This window comes from Alosa sapidissima, chromosome 2 (assembly GCF_018492685.1).
Source record: "Alosa sapidissima isolate fAloSap1 chromosome 2, fAloSap1.pri, whole genome shotgun sequence".
Taxonomy (NCBI): Eukaryota; Metazoa; Chordata; class Actinopteri; order Clupeiformes; family Clupeidae; genus Alosa; species Alosa sapidissima.
Genome location: NC_055958.1, coordinates 4823057 through 4838163, shown reverse-complemented (window position 1 = coordinate 4838163; position 15107 = coordinate 4823057). Strand labels below are relative to the sequence as shown.

General features: G+C 45.0%; 1 protein-coding gene across 1 annotated transcript; it reads right to left on the bottom strand.

Moving 5' to 3' along the window:
- Positions 1 to 247: 247 nt before the first annotated feature.
- On the bottom strand, positions 248 to 4012 carry ackr3a (atypical chemokine receptor 3a). Its single transcript, XM_042074063.1, has 2 exons — positions 3831 to 4012; positions 248 to 1406 (listed from the first exon to the last, which is right to left on the bottom strand). The coding sequence occupies exon 2, from the start codon at positions 1393 to 1395 to the stop codon at positions 277 to 279; it is 1119 nt and encodes a 372-aa protein (XP_041929997.1). The 5' UTR covers positions 1396 to 1406; positions 3831 to 4012; the 3' UTR covers positions 248 to 276.
- Positions 4013 to 15107: the final 11095 nt, after the last annotated feature.

Below are 15107 nucleotides of genomic sequence, written 5' to 3'. Positions count from 1 at the left end.
AGGCAACCAGTAACAGCAGTTTATAACGCCAACATGAATGCATGAACATGCATTTGTAAATGAAGAGCTACCACCTCCTTCTCTTCACTCTAAACTTTAAAGACTCAATACTGCTCGAGACATCTCTCCCCTAACTATGGGCACCCTGAATTGAAGCGACTTAGCAGCACCTTTGTTCAGAATGCAATAAGGCACAAGTAAGAGGAGGATGTGAGTTTTTTTTTTTTTTTTTTTTTTAAACAAAAACAAATACCCTGAGCTTCTCTGCCTGTCGCCTCACAGCTGTGAAGGGTTCTCCACGGCAGAGTACTCCGTCTCCCCTCCGTTGGAGTTGTCCATGAGGCGGGCGATGCCCGTGCGTGTGGAGTACTTGAAGATGAAGGCCTTCATGAGGTCGTAGCGATAGTGGCGGTGGATGAAGCTGTACACCACAGGGTTGACGCAGCAGTGGAGCAGCGACAGGCACTGGGTGAGGTGCAGAGCCACGTAGAGTGCGTTCTCCATGGCGCAGTTGATCGGCAGCGAGCCCAGCAGCACCAGGGCGTCCGTCAGCAGCACCAGGTGGTAGGGTGCCCAGCACACAAGGAACACCACAATGTACGTGAGGATGACCTTGCGACTGAGCCTGCGCTCGTGGTCCCCAGGGGGCGAAGAGGAGGAGGAGGAGGAGGGGGAGGACAGGGCGCTGGCCAGTAGTGCGTAGGACACGGCGATGACCGGGAAGGGCACGGCGAAGCCCAGCACCACGAAGCTGAGCTGGACTGCAGCCATCCACTCCTGCTGGCTCTCCTCGGGGTAGATGGGGTAGCATTGGGTGGCGTCGGGGTGCGGCACGGCCCGCAAAAAGTAGGCGTCCGGCACGGAGGCGGCCAGCGCTAGGAGCCAGGCACCAGCACAGACCAGCCGGCGCACCAGCCTCTTCCGCTGGCCTGACGTGGATGACGACGCACCGTCGCCGAAGTGTGCCACTGACAAGTAGCGGTCCAGGCTCATGCAGGCCAGGAAGAAGATGCTGGCGAAGAGGTTGACACTGAAGAGCAGGTGCGTGAGCTTGCAGGCGGCCTCGCCGAACGGCCAGTGGCCGCCCTGCGCCAGCGAGCTGACCCACACGGGCAGCGTGGCCACCACGCACAGGTCGGCCACGGCCAGGTTGAGGATGTACATGTGCGTTTCGTGGCGGTGGCGGTGATGGTGCTCGGTGCGCACGTTCACCCACACCACCAGCGCGTTGGCCGCCAGGCCCACCACGAAGATGAACACGTAGAGTGTGCACATGGCCCGGAGGAGCGCGCCGCGGTCGAACACCGTGTGGCAAATCTCAAAGTGCGTGTTGTTCACATCCGTGAAGTTCAGGTCCTCCAAGAAGGGAAAGATTTCCGACATCTCAATGCTCATCTCTCCGTTGGCTACAGAGAAAAGGAGAACAGACAAATACAAATCACTTTCAAGACACAATGACAGAGATAAATGACTGAAGTTCATATAGGGCACCACTGAATGTTCTTTCTGTCTATGAGGGGTTCATATCTACAACAGTGACTCTTCTTATGGAGAGATCATGGCAGTGAATGATATGGAACCAAAACAGTGTATATTTGTGCAATTATTAGGCACATTCCTGAGTCACTCAAAGCGGGAAACCTGATGCTGCATGAAGGAATTCTTTTGCCGTTTTGTGCTGGATGCACAGAAATGTCTCCCACGCTTCCCTAGTTTTTCCCAAAACAAAGAAAGAGCTGCCGTGACGATCGTTGGTGATTGAGGATCAAAGCGCTGAGATAGTTCGGCTTTTGACCTGTCCTAAATATCTGAGGCGGTTTCTTAGTAACTGTCTGGCCCCAGATCCCTGGGCCCTCTGAGTCAGCCCAGGATTTTGGCTCTTTCCTTCGTGGTTCATTATGCTTATGTTAAAACAACAGGAATAGGTGCCAAAGAATTTCAAATTGTTTCGCTACAAGGGTGTCAGCGGACATAGATAAAGACCTCTCAGTGAGGTTGTTAGCCATTCAATGTGTGTGTGTGTGTGTGTGTGTGTGTGTGTGTGTGTGAGAGAGAGAGAGAGAGAGAGAGAAAGAGTGTGTGTGTGCGAGGCCGAACTCAGTCTTTAAGACACCTCAGAGAGAAAATAACCTTAACCATGGCCAGTGTGGTAAATGTCCAACACCTCCGGTTGGACCAGCCATACCTTGTCAGTGGCAGGTCACAAGCTGGGTGCACAGGGTTAAAGGTCAAAGGATTTAGGAAAACCGACACCCTAGGGAACTCGAAGGGGCAGAAGAACGTGACACAATCCAACTGAAGACCAAGAGTGCGCTTCGGACACAGTCTGCTCAGAGTCAACGTTGGGTCATTGACCACAAGAATGGGGACAATAAAAGCCATTACTTCAGAACAGCTGTGTACTTCCCTTCACACATGACATACTATGCTAGAATGCATCAATGTATTGAGAAAAACAGAGAGTTTTAAAACATATATAACTTGTATAACAAATGGGCCACATATGGTAGTCACAGCAAATTTCAGTGGTTCCATGCAAGCATGCATATCCATTTTTATAAATCACATATGTTCAGGACAAGTCATGGATGTTCCTCAATGCATCACCATCCGTGCTTGATTACCCTATGTGCATGATATTGCTGGATGGGCTACATACTTCTAAATCTAAGCTTGACTGACACTGACCACAGGGAATCTTGAAACATCTACAAAATCTAAATAAGCCTAGTAAAATGACATAGCAACGAGGAACGTCAGCATCAATTGCTTCACATATCTTCCAGTAAAGCTATTTGTGACATCAACATTGAAACTGGACCAAAGGAAATCTACCATCCAATGATATTTGTCTATAAATGGGACAGAATTACTACTGCATTCCAAAGTCATCGTAACTTTATCCGCAAAAATACTGGATGTGAAATGTCTACTGCGTCGTTCAGAAGCAGGTCATTATGATCGGAATGTGTGAATTTTTGTTGTTGTTTTTATTGCATTCGCTGCACTATAGCTCTCCTCTTTACCTTGCACGTGCTGGATGAAATATTGAGGTCATGGGAATTTAGGGTATTCACATTACTGTAAGAGGACAAATGATACCACTTTCCCTTTCACTGCTTTGGGCAATAGAAACATTATTGTCTGAGACTCGGAATAAGAATTATGTAAATTGGCCAAAATATCCATTTCATATGCTAATCGGGACGCTCGCAGGTGTTGCAAACGAAAGGCTACCCCCACTGCTCACATTCAATAATCAGCAATGATAACAAGATACATTGATAATGATATTATCATTGATAATGATATTATCAATGTATTTAGGCTACTTTGTGATTCGTTATAAAGAATCCATGGCTATGGAATAAGTCTATTAAGTAACTGACTTTATAGCCAGATTATAGCCTACTTTTCTAAACAGTATCTGTTCAGTAGTGGACTTAAAATTAGTCTAGGCTACCTCGCTTTTAGCTGATAATATTCGTTTCGACACCACAGTGTCTCATAGAGGCTCAAATTGTCCTGTAGAAAGATAGAATGAGAACGATATTGGGTAGGCTACTCGGCAAACTGAGCTGCAACGGACCGCCAATGCGCCTCCATGGTCCATTGCCCTTCTCAAGATGTTGCCAGATTATGTAAAACGCAAACCAGCACTGAATGGACTTTGATTGCTGACCCGTGATCGAAAGTAATTATCTTTGTTTGGAAATAAGCTACTTCAAAATAGCATTCAAATTTATATCAATTTAATTCTTCACTCTGGCTTCTGTCTCAATCTCACGCACTCAAGTAAACTTGTTTTCAAAAGGCAAAGGAAATCTTACCAGTTTAAATCCAGAGAAAGTTTGCTTGCTCGTCAGTAGATAAGTTGACTGTGACCTCCTATCCTCCCGGACGTTCTTGAGGGATAGGCTACCGAAGACGACTGTGCCTAGGCTACTCCGTCCAATTTCAGCAAGAGTGCAGAACCGCTGCACACACTTGTTCATATAGCCTCGCCCGCAAGCAGGAACGCCTCCCGTGCTGGAACAGAAACACTTCCATTCAAACCTCTTTCAACAACTACATAAAAAGGAATAGTTACTTCATGTGGAGGCTCAAACAGTGCGTGGCATGTTTCCCGAAAAGTGGTCGTCATAGGCCTGACCATTTTTTAAAGATATATATATATATATGTGCGGCAGTTTTGCATTAGTAGGTCTAAATTATATTCTTTGCAAGACAATTATCAGGAAATACAGCCGCACTTTCAGCGGATAAGACTGTAGACACCCGCACCCCATTCTAAAACCTCAATGCATAGGCAACGAAACTACAGAAAACATGAAACTGGACCAACCCTTAACGGTCAAACTCAACGTCTATGCCAGCAGATGACGGTTAGCGTGACTGCAATGTCGCTATAATGACTGAAGTCAAAGGCCTAATCAGCCTACACCTGGATAAACCATCAAGGTAGACTTTATCTCACACTGGAACACACACCCAACACAATTGTCAAACACAGGAAGTAATATCAATTTGGACTGAGCTCAAACATAGAAAGGGACAACCTGGATGACACTGTTTCCAGAGAACAGTTTTAGCAACATTTTCTCAAGTTATTTTATTCCGTGTTCTTACCTGGCGTAAATGTAGAGTATAAGAAAACAGTAAGAAAACGGAGCCCATTCCATTCCTTTTCATGCCTTTAGCACATGGAGTCCCAAGGCAGGGACATTATGTGGTGTCAATAAGCTATGGCTTATTGAATATTATGCATAGGCTAATCCCGTTCAAAAGACTGGTTTATTAGAAAAGTTTAGTGAGGAAGTTCAAGTTTGTATAAAACATTAGCATTTTTAGTAACCAAAGCACAAGTGATATGACCTCATTATTTATTGATTTAAAAGGGATTGTATTGCAATTTGGGGTTTCACAGTATTCTTATGAAGAAAAATGGCACTAATAAAGCACAGGAATTGAGAATAACAATAGCTCCCACCATCCAAAAAAAAAGTTGAAAGAACAATTTCAGCATGTACGGATGTCCATTGTCCTATGATATCAAATACATCAGCATTGATTTCAAAGGCCCACGGATAAACATCGGCTGTGCCTTGAAACCCATGCCAGCATCTTTCTTTCAACCTTTCGTAAACCAGAGGCAGAAAGAGATCCGGTAAAGAGTTCCTCCTGACGGAAGCTTTGAATCGCTGGCTGGCCATGGTAGGAGGAAAGAGGACAAGGGGACACAGCTGCCAAGGTGTAAGAACAGTGTGTCGCATCTCACCTGCAGACAGACAGACACAGACACACACATGACATGCTCTCTTGCTCTCTCTCTCTCTCTCTTTCAGGTGCACACACACACACACACACACACACACACAGGCGTACTCACACACACACTGAATCACTAAGCGTGACATATTCTGCTGTAGCTTAACCCCACCATCCATTCAATTAAACTGCTTGAACAGCTTAAACAGAGTAGCAATGCCTTTTCGAATATATTTTTGTTTTGACACGACTGCATTTGCCAGGACAGCTGCAAGTGTGTAGTGGGAGGGTGTCTGTGGATAAAGTTGTCTTAGAATGACACCCTGGGTCACACGGTCTCGCTCTCTGCTGGTCAAGGCCTAGGGGTCAAAGGTGATGTCTGTCAGTTTGACAGCTTCATTCAGGTCTCCCTAACCTTTCAGACAGTCTTGGTCCTCTCTCTGAAGTGTTAATATACAGATAAGGTACATGTGTTCAAAGTTAATGGAATGTATATTTGGAAATATTTCCATCATACAGTAGGTCTACCCAGCTTTATTCAAACCAACTTGCTAGAGACTGAGAGGGAATGAAAGTGTTAGGTTCTCAATTCGGTGCTGTTTAATCAGACAGTGATTGGCAGACTTGCCTAAATATTTAGCATGAAAAACTTTTCAGATATGCGCTCACATTCTGACTTTATTTAGAAATCTTGATCATGTCCAAACGTTGAGTCAGTGATTGTTAATAGAGTCTGGTCTTGAAAAGAGAAAAAATCACAGTAAAACAGTTTCAGAAAAAAAATGTATCTGAAATTCATGTCACATATACAGTATACATATACACACATATTGAGGAAGGTTAGCAGGTTAGGGAACCCCAGGGCACTGGTCTCCTTGGAATAAAACTGAGTACATTAGAGCGGAGACACAAAATGTAATGGAAATCCATTTTTAATTCACCCCCGTAATCTGAAGTGGAATGTGCCTTCCCTGTGGGTCAGGATTATGGCCAAGCATGGTGCAACTCCTTCCTGGGGAGCACAGCAATAGGTTCACAGAGGACATGAACTCTCCCCTCCATTGCCACGAGACAATCAACACCCGAAACTGCAGCTTGCCTCAACATGGCCAAATGAACCCGTGTTACTCCCGAGGAAACAGATGAAGCTCATCTTCTTTATCAGTCTCCCGGTGCACTTTTTTCAGGCCCTGATAAAAACCCCACAGACATAAATATTGGCCCTCTTGCGGTTTCCATACATTAAACAGAGCTCTGGGTGGGCAGAGGTTGCCTCTGTGATTGTCAGCCATGTGTTTCAGTGCGTATATCATAAACTGAAGTGGTTTTGTGTCACAGCACTCACAGAATGTGCATGTTTGAATATGTAGGTGGTTGAGCTTTGAGGGTGATGGAGAGGTTGTTTGGACAAGGGGGCTTTAAATTACACGATTTTCATGAAGACGAAAGAGACATGACGTGAGCTTCATGCACTGGTGGTGTGACTTCACTAGGGATGTGTAATATCCGTGCCACACTTGGTATGGATTGTTTGAGGTCTCAGTTCTCATCCCCAGCCTCATCTGATTTATGTAGGATGAAATAAAAAGGACTTTTTAATATGATCTTCCAGCCCAAAATGTGCTTTCTACATATAATTAGAGGCATTATGCACTCTGGGTCTGTAATATAAGAGAACTGACAAAGCCGAGACTATTAATTCTACGGCACTGTTTCTGATATGAATCGTATTACACTTTCTTCAGTCTTCAGCAAGGTCTGGCACTTCTCCCTGCTGTTTGTTCGTTTATGTGTCTCAGAAGTGTGAGGTTGGATGAGGCTTCCAGCTCTGTGGAATGGGAATTCCAGACACTGTCCACAGCCTCAGGAGGCTTCTCAGTAGCAACGCTCTTTGAAGAATGACTAAAATTATGAACCGCATCTTTAAATCTTTATAGTATCATGAATCTTTCCTTGTAAATAGTTCCATTCTCCCCTCTCTTTTTTCGCTGTCCACAGCGTTGTTTCCCAGCTGTTTCGGCAGTCTCATTGTGTTACAACCCTTCCCAGCTGATGGCCAGGGCTTTGCTAGTGAACCGTGTTTGCATTTCGTGTGAGGAGAGAAATGAGATACCCTGTTGTGTCTCACTAACGACTCAAACTCATGCAGGTGGATTTCTGGCAGTGTGGAGAAGAGAAAAAAGCCATGCCATTTTGATCCACAACATGCCTGGGTCTGAATAGACCTTTTCTTACGGACTTTGAACGCTTCTGTTAGGAGGAGCGTCCCAATTTAGTGCCTGTCAAAAACGTCAGTGGCTGTTGTGTGAGAGAATCCGGTGTCCAGGAAGGTGTAGACTGGTGTATGCGGGTGGGGTTCAACATCTTCCTCTCAGCTTACAGGTCCTGGGCGATGTCTCAAAGCACTTTCATTTCCTTCAGCCCTCCACACTACACAGCGGATTGCCGGAGATGTAGCAACCCACCTTATCCTGTGGTAAAGGGTTGAATTAACTGACATCAAGCTGCAAAAATGGTGTTATCTTTTTACTCTGAAATATGCTGTGTAAGACAATCACTGTCCATTCCAGCCTTCTTTTTTGTGAGTGCAGTCAAAGCACGCACATCCTTGATTTAAAACTGGGAGCAGGACTAAAGACAAATAGTAACAAGTAAGAGAAAAGTCCGCTACAACCAGATTTTGCTCCCAATAGTTCAGTTTCGGGCCTTTCAACCCTTCCTCAGACGTCACGGTATTAAACTGAACTATTGGGAGCAAAATCTGGTTGTAGCGGGGTTTTCTCTTACATGTTGCATCTCATGACTGTAACAAATGAATTACAATTAAAGGAAGGCTGCACAGTAGAATGGATAATGTAAAATGATTCAAAATGACATACAACTCTTTGATGGTTTCCTTTGTCCCTTCCCATTATCTTACTCTGTAATTTATTTCAATTTCGTTTTATTTATTGTCAAGCTTATTTCTAAAATTGTGCATAGAACCCTACACTAGTGAATATGTGTCCTCTTTGCGTTTTTCATGTGCAAACATTCATCTAGTCTACAGCAATCAGCACACCTGCTCAATCTTTTTTGGGTCTAAAAAGTGAAACCTCACGTATGTTCTGCAGTGCTGACAGATTTCACAGTAAATAAGCCAGACAAAACGTGGGTGTCTCTGAGTAAAACATTCTAGAGAACTCCCCCACTTTTCTCTGGCCTTGCGGTCAGTTTATTTCTGTTAGCTTACCTCAGCGGCTCACCGTGGTCTGTCGTTTTCAATCGGTATAATGCAACTCAGCTGGTGGCCGGGGACAGGCCCAGCAGTGGGTCTTGTGGGAACAATAGCTTTTCCATTTCTTATGACTCCTCAGCCTGCTATACTGTATTTCAGGAGTGTGTGTGTATGTGTTTGTGTATTCCCCCGACTCTTAACACACACACACACACACACACACACACAGCTCTCCCACAAACTATTTCCCTGAAGTCTTTTGAGGGGCAGACTCTGGTAAAAGAGGCAGGTGCTGTTTCAGAAACGCTTAATTGTGTTTGTGGAATGGTTGTTAATTTTGGAGAAGCAGCCAGGCCATTTCTGACACGTCTGCACGCACAGGAAACTAGCGGTGCTAAAGTCTACGAGCTTTCCTCTTCAACAGTCTTCCTATGAAACAGCTCACTTTAAACACTGTAAAGAAACAGAGAATGTCGGTCTTCTCCATTTTGTTTATGGAATACAAAAGGTCTGTTTTGGAACATTAAATTCTTTCAGCCTTTAGTTTGCTTATGTTTGTACATATACAGCACATGCTTCCAGGGGCCAAAGCATGAATTTACAAGAGGAGGCCAAAGGGACACTTTGTAGAATCCTCTTCATGTTCACACATGCAGCATGCATAATAAGGCTTAGAGCAGTCACACATGCAAGGCAGTTGATGATGATATCGTAAGTCTCTCTGAACAATCATGACAAGGTGTTCCGTGCCAATAGAGCCTGGTTAGTGTACTGTGTGGCAGTCTGGATGTGATTACGCCTTTAAGTTTAGACACTTACCAACAACTGTTGGACTTTTTGGAATGCACATGAACAGAGCGACAATGATCATATGGTGGGAATGCTGGGGTGGGAACACACATGCAGGGTTAAGGGAAGCAGACATAAATATACACGTGTCAAGCCATGCTCAAATACATCTTTAACCAAACCATCTTTGTGTACAAGTGGACACGGAATCAGATGCAGTATTACAAACCTCTCTAAACAGTTTACATTCTGACCAGCCCACTGATGGAAAAACGAGCCCAACACTTGATAGTAGATTTTATAAGCCTACATGTTGCAAAACAAATGTGGAGTACAATATGTGAAACTACAGGAACGTTTTGCTTGGTCAAACAGTCTAGAATGCACTCAAGTCTGTTTGAAATGTGCAGGAAGAACATCTATTTTTGTCCATTAGACTGGCACAGACTGAAACAGACAGACAGAAACTCCCACCGTTGTTTCCTTAGGAGTACGTGACCTTAGTGTGGTGGGTGGTACACAGGAAAACGTACCAACTGTCTACTACATCAACAGAGAGAGAGAGAGAGAGAGAGAGAGAGAGAAAGAGAAAGAGAAAGAGAGGGAGAGAGAGAGGGAGAGAAAGAGAAAGACAGAGAGAGAGAGTACACAGGCAAGGAACGCAACGCTAATGAGGAAAAGGCACACAGTGCAGGATGGGAAGGTAAACAAAATAAAAACAGCCTGTAATCTCACAGGGGAAGTAATGTGACAGTCAAACATAAACATGTGGCCAGTGGCATCACAGAGCAGGAGTCCTCCAGCCATGCCAGCCAGCCTGCTGCAGGTGGCTTACATTAGTGGTTTCCCTGTGATGCTCAGTAAGAGCACGACAGCCCTCCGGCTAAGGCTAGACAGGACACACTGTACCATCAGGCACCAGATCAGCAGCTCCATCTCTCACGACTCGCTGAAGAGGATGACGAATCCCAGTTGACTTAGAAGAATGGGACCAAGCTAAGAGGGTATGCTCTGTGTGGGACTGCCTAACATTTATCACTATTTGGCATGATGTCTTCTAATAATTACAGTGTATTAATACCAAACAGTAGAGATTCTGCCTCTGCATAATAAACAATTCAAAGCTTATGCTTGGTGTGTGTGTGTGTGTGTGTGTGTGTGTGTGAGTGATGTGGAGTTCACTAACGTGCTGCTGAACTGATACCTGGTGTTTGAGTTCTGGGCGCCACACCTCTAATAACACACTCTTCAGTCAGCAGTGGCCCTCAAGGCAGCAGTAACGTGGCAGTGAAGCATCTCCGGTTGGGAAATGGGGAAACTGAAGAGGAGCTGCAGCACGCTCCGTAAAAAGCTCCTGCTTATTGAGTCTGCATGGTTGCATGTGGGGTGACGGACTTAAGTGACTTCAGCTGTCAAAGAGCCAGCAGCGGGGACAAAGCCATGCCAAAACACAAGAGGCTTTCCCTCAAGGACAGTGTTATTACAGAGGGGATTCCTTTGATACACCACAACTCCGAGCTCGCAGAGCACAAGTGTTTTTTTGCGCGAGCGCTCCGATTGGTTTCTCGTCGGAGGTGATGACATGCTAAATAAATGCCCTCCTTATGAGTGGCGTTGTGAAAAGTCAGAATCAAAATGAAGAAAAAGGATCCGGCGGCGGACCAGCAGCGCGCTCACTGGGCATACAGCTTCAGTAGCTTCTGCACAGGCGACTCGGGTGCCTCGAAAACAAGGCTGCTTTGCATTAGCGGCTCTCTATCGTGGCTAACAGCTGGATGGGCCCGGGGATGGGAACAGGAACGGGGGGGGGGCATACGCAGGACGGGACCCAAGACACACACCAATCTGTCACCAAGCCCAGGAGTCATGCAGACCCCTCTTTGGAAATGAAGTCACCAAGGAGAAGGCGCCTTTGCTGGAGGCCACACACACACACTGTTAATGTTGTTAATCCTCCAGGTGGCTTCTCTCACTCCCAGGGCCCAGCGGTGAGAAGTATACGGCTGCGGGCCGCTGCAGATGAGGTGATTTGGTAACACCCGAGGGCCGACTGGATTCTCAAATTGAAATAGGCCCTCCGAGGGCCCCCAAGTCCGGTTTGCAACTGGTTTACCAGACATGTGCTGACACTCTTGGCCTGCGGAAAGTTGGACCTGTAGCCAAGACACGGTAGGTTCACCTGGTGAGAGAAAAGATTTCATCCTTCTTTTATTATCCAAGATGGCCCCACTTTTGTGATCTTCTCATGATCTCATTTCACAGAAAATTTCAACAACTGGTGATAACAGCTGTAACAAAAGACTTCCCGCAACACTCATTACCTTCTGTGTCTAATAGTGTGTGGAAGCCATTTGACACATAAGACACACAATGTTGCATCCGCTCATCAGCTCTGTCACTCAGAGCGCTGGGATACTCCTCAGTGTAACCGACTCGGCTTACACACCGTTGCACTTCTTGGCAGCGGGCGGCTCTCGGGCCCCGACGCCCTCTCGATCGCACACAGGAGAGCCTTGTGAGCGCTGTGTGTCGGTGCTGCTTCATGCGTGGCTGCCGAGCAAGGGAGATTTGTGGGCCCTGAGCTGAGTGTCATTTGTCCCGCGGCGCGCTCCTCCGCTTCAGGGTGTTTGACGCGAGGAAATGGAGTCTATAAAGCATGGGCAGCAGCACGCCGGCTCTAATCGCTGCTCTGCCGAGTGCAGCTCAGACAGCAGCCTGGAATGCCTTTGAAGAGAGACGCACCAGAGGATGTTTGTGGTAGGAGGTCACGTGACATGAGCTATAAGAAGACAATACTGAATTCATCAGCAGAAGGGCTTCATTATGATGTGATAAAATGCCGTCCAGGATAAATGCATCACTCTAATGTAAACACAGAAGACTTTCACAGATGGTGTAACTGAGACACATGGTTAGTAGAATGGTTATTCTATCAGTTAGGCCTAGAACCCATACAAAAGCAACTGAGCCAGATCATCTACCACTGGCTTTTGTTTCAAATTTATTAAACACTCACTTAGCCTACTATCATTTGCACTCAAGACTGTCAGCTTCACACTCGCATGCATTCCTTGTGCACACCCACATGTGTAGAAGACATTAAATATGAAGAAAGTTTTAACATCAGTTTCCAAAAGAGAAGGAGGTTGCCTGTTGCCTGGCGTTGCCGTCTCATTTCTGAGATGTTTCTGCCGTCATTAAAATAAGTGAGACAGAACCACATGAACTGGGGCCAGTCAGCGTGGCCTCGACGTCTCCTGCTGGGGTTCATAATTTTAAGCGACTGCCCCGCCGTTAACCCTGTCACAAATGAGGCACACGATAGAATCCTGTGAAAAACTCATCAATCCTCTTCCTGTCCCATAATTCCTATGTAGCATTTCTCATCCAGCTCGTTAAGTCGGTTGCCAAAAATTAACGATAAACGCCGGCTGCAAAACGGTGGTTTCATGCACAGTCTAGTGTTTACTAGCCTGCCGCTAGGGTGCGTCTAGATTTCTAGGCTATGTGTTTACCGCTCATTGCTCAAATTAATCTCTCAAGTGTGTAAGGAGAGTGGCACCCCCTTGTGGAAAACTGTAAGTATTGAGACAAAACGACGATTAGGCCTACAATGAATTGAAAAGGCTTAAGAACATACTTTGGGTGTATTTTAGCCACACAGACACAGACACAGAGAGAGAGAGAGAGAGAGAGAGAGAGAGAGAGAGAGAGAGAGAGAGAGAGAGAGAGAGAGAGAGAGAGAGAGATAGATAGATAGATAGATAGATAGATAGATAGATAGATAGATAGATAGATAGATAGAGAGAGAGAGACTTAGGCCCCCATTGAGTACAAAAAACCTATGTTGGATACATTACATTTGTTTAAACACTGCATGTTCTATATAAAACAGAACTTTCACTGCAGTGCAGTCTGATTATGCTGAATTATATCCTCCTCCACAGATTCCCCTCCAGTTCCTTAATGGATTGTATCTCAGATTTAAAGCTATGGATGCAGCATCATTTTGTCAAGTAGGCTATTGCTTGGGAACGCCTTAGGAACACCAGGCTACTATTGCTGAAAAAAAAAAAATGTGAAGACTGAACTGTGTGAACTAAATTGTGGAGTTAGATGAACATCCTAATTTTTTGCTCAATTTTTTTTTCTTTATTTATTTTGGGATGGTCTTAAAAAGGGGTGATGTCATGAGTTCTCCATTTACGACCCCTCCCTTTAAACGTTGAATGAGCAGGTGGACAAACCTTCTTGCCATGTATTCCTTCCACCTGTGCACAATATCAAGAATTAGTGATATCAATTGGTATCCATTCATGGGTTTCATCAGGTCCCTTTCCACAGGTGTATAAAATCAAGCACCTTAATTATCAATGCAGACTGCATGGTGCTTGATTAATACACCTGTGGAAAGGGACCTGATGAAACCCATGAATAACCAGATTTACTGACGACAGACTAGTGCTAATTAGTATCAGCTGGTTTAGTTTGGGCAGCCGTGGCCTACTGGTTAGCACTTCGGACCTGTAACCGGAGGGTCGCTGGTTCGAACCCCGACCAGTAGGCACGGCTGAAGTGCCCTTGAGCAAGGCACCTAACCCCTCACTGCTCCCCGAGCGCCGCTGTTGATGCAGGCAGCTCACTGCGCCGGGATTAGTGTGTGCTTCACCTGTGTGTACACTGTGTGCTGTGTGTGTTTCACTAATTCACGGATTGGGATAAATGCAGAGACCAAATTTCCCTCACGGGATCGAAAGAGTATACTTATACTAGTTGGAACAAATATGTGATAGGAGTGTTCAACCTACAACAGAGAAAGTTCATATTCAGAGTACTATCCATTCTGCTCACATCACCCTCCATCCTTCTGAGCTACACTGGTTACGGCCCTGTCTCATGTATTAAGTTCAAAATCCTGCTTCTCACCTCCAAAGCACTGTATATAACTTTGCTCTCCCACTCCTGGTGGTTTACTCTCCTTATCTTCAGGGTTGTGCACAATTCAAATTGCATTTCTTCTTCCTGTCTGCTACCTCAATTGAAATGCAAGTGACATTCAAGAATTGAATTGGAATTTAAAAGCCAGTTTCAATTCAATTCTGGAATTTTGCACAAGCCTGCCCATCTTGCACCTTTCCATAACCTACTTACTGTCCCTCACACCAGACTTTCCACCCTGGGAAGTACAAGTCCTTTTGTTGATAGAACCTTAAACACTGGAATTCCCCTGCTCTTCCTTGACATCTTACCTAAATACATTTTCCCTTGAATATTTTCCTTTTGTTTGCAGTCTGTATAAACTTGGGTTTATGAAAACTTGAGAATATAAACACAGTTGTAACATTAGCCATAAATATTCCAACTAGAAGTGCAAAATGGATGTTAGGGGGCTCATAAATCAACATAAGAGTTTTTTGGTAGTTAATGGCTTAAAACAAGTATTAGCAAAATCTGCAACCAACCAAGAAATTAGCAGAGGCAGTTATGGCACACCGAAAGCTTAACATGAACTGGGTTCTAAATGACAAAAAGCTGCCGTCATCAGCCAATTCACACACACACTTCTGAGTCTGTACTTATGAACGTAGCTATGAACGCTTTGAGGCGTCAAACAACCAAACTGTTCCCTTAATAAGTAAGAAAGTATGGTCGGAGGCGGAGCATTTGCTCAGCAAGAGTAGCTGATGTGGGTTTTTAAAATTACCTTACAAATGCAGTGTAGTTTTAGGACTGCAATCTGGTTCTAAACCAATTTGTACAAATCAGGTCACATATTGCATGCCTGCAATTATGAATTTAGCTCCTTCAGACATGAAAACAAAGACACACTAAA

Excerpts from the sequence above, each read along its gene's own strand:
- ackr3a (XM_042074063.1), bottom strand. The coding sequence starts at position 1,395 with ATGAGCATTGAGATGTCGGAAATCTTTCCCTTCTTGGAGGACCTGAAC.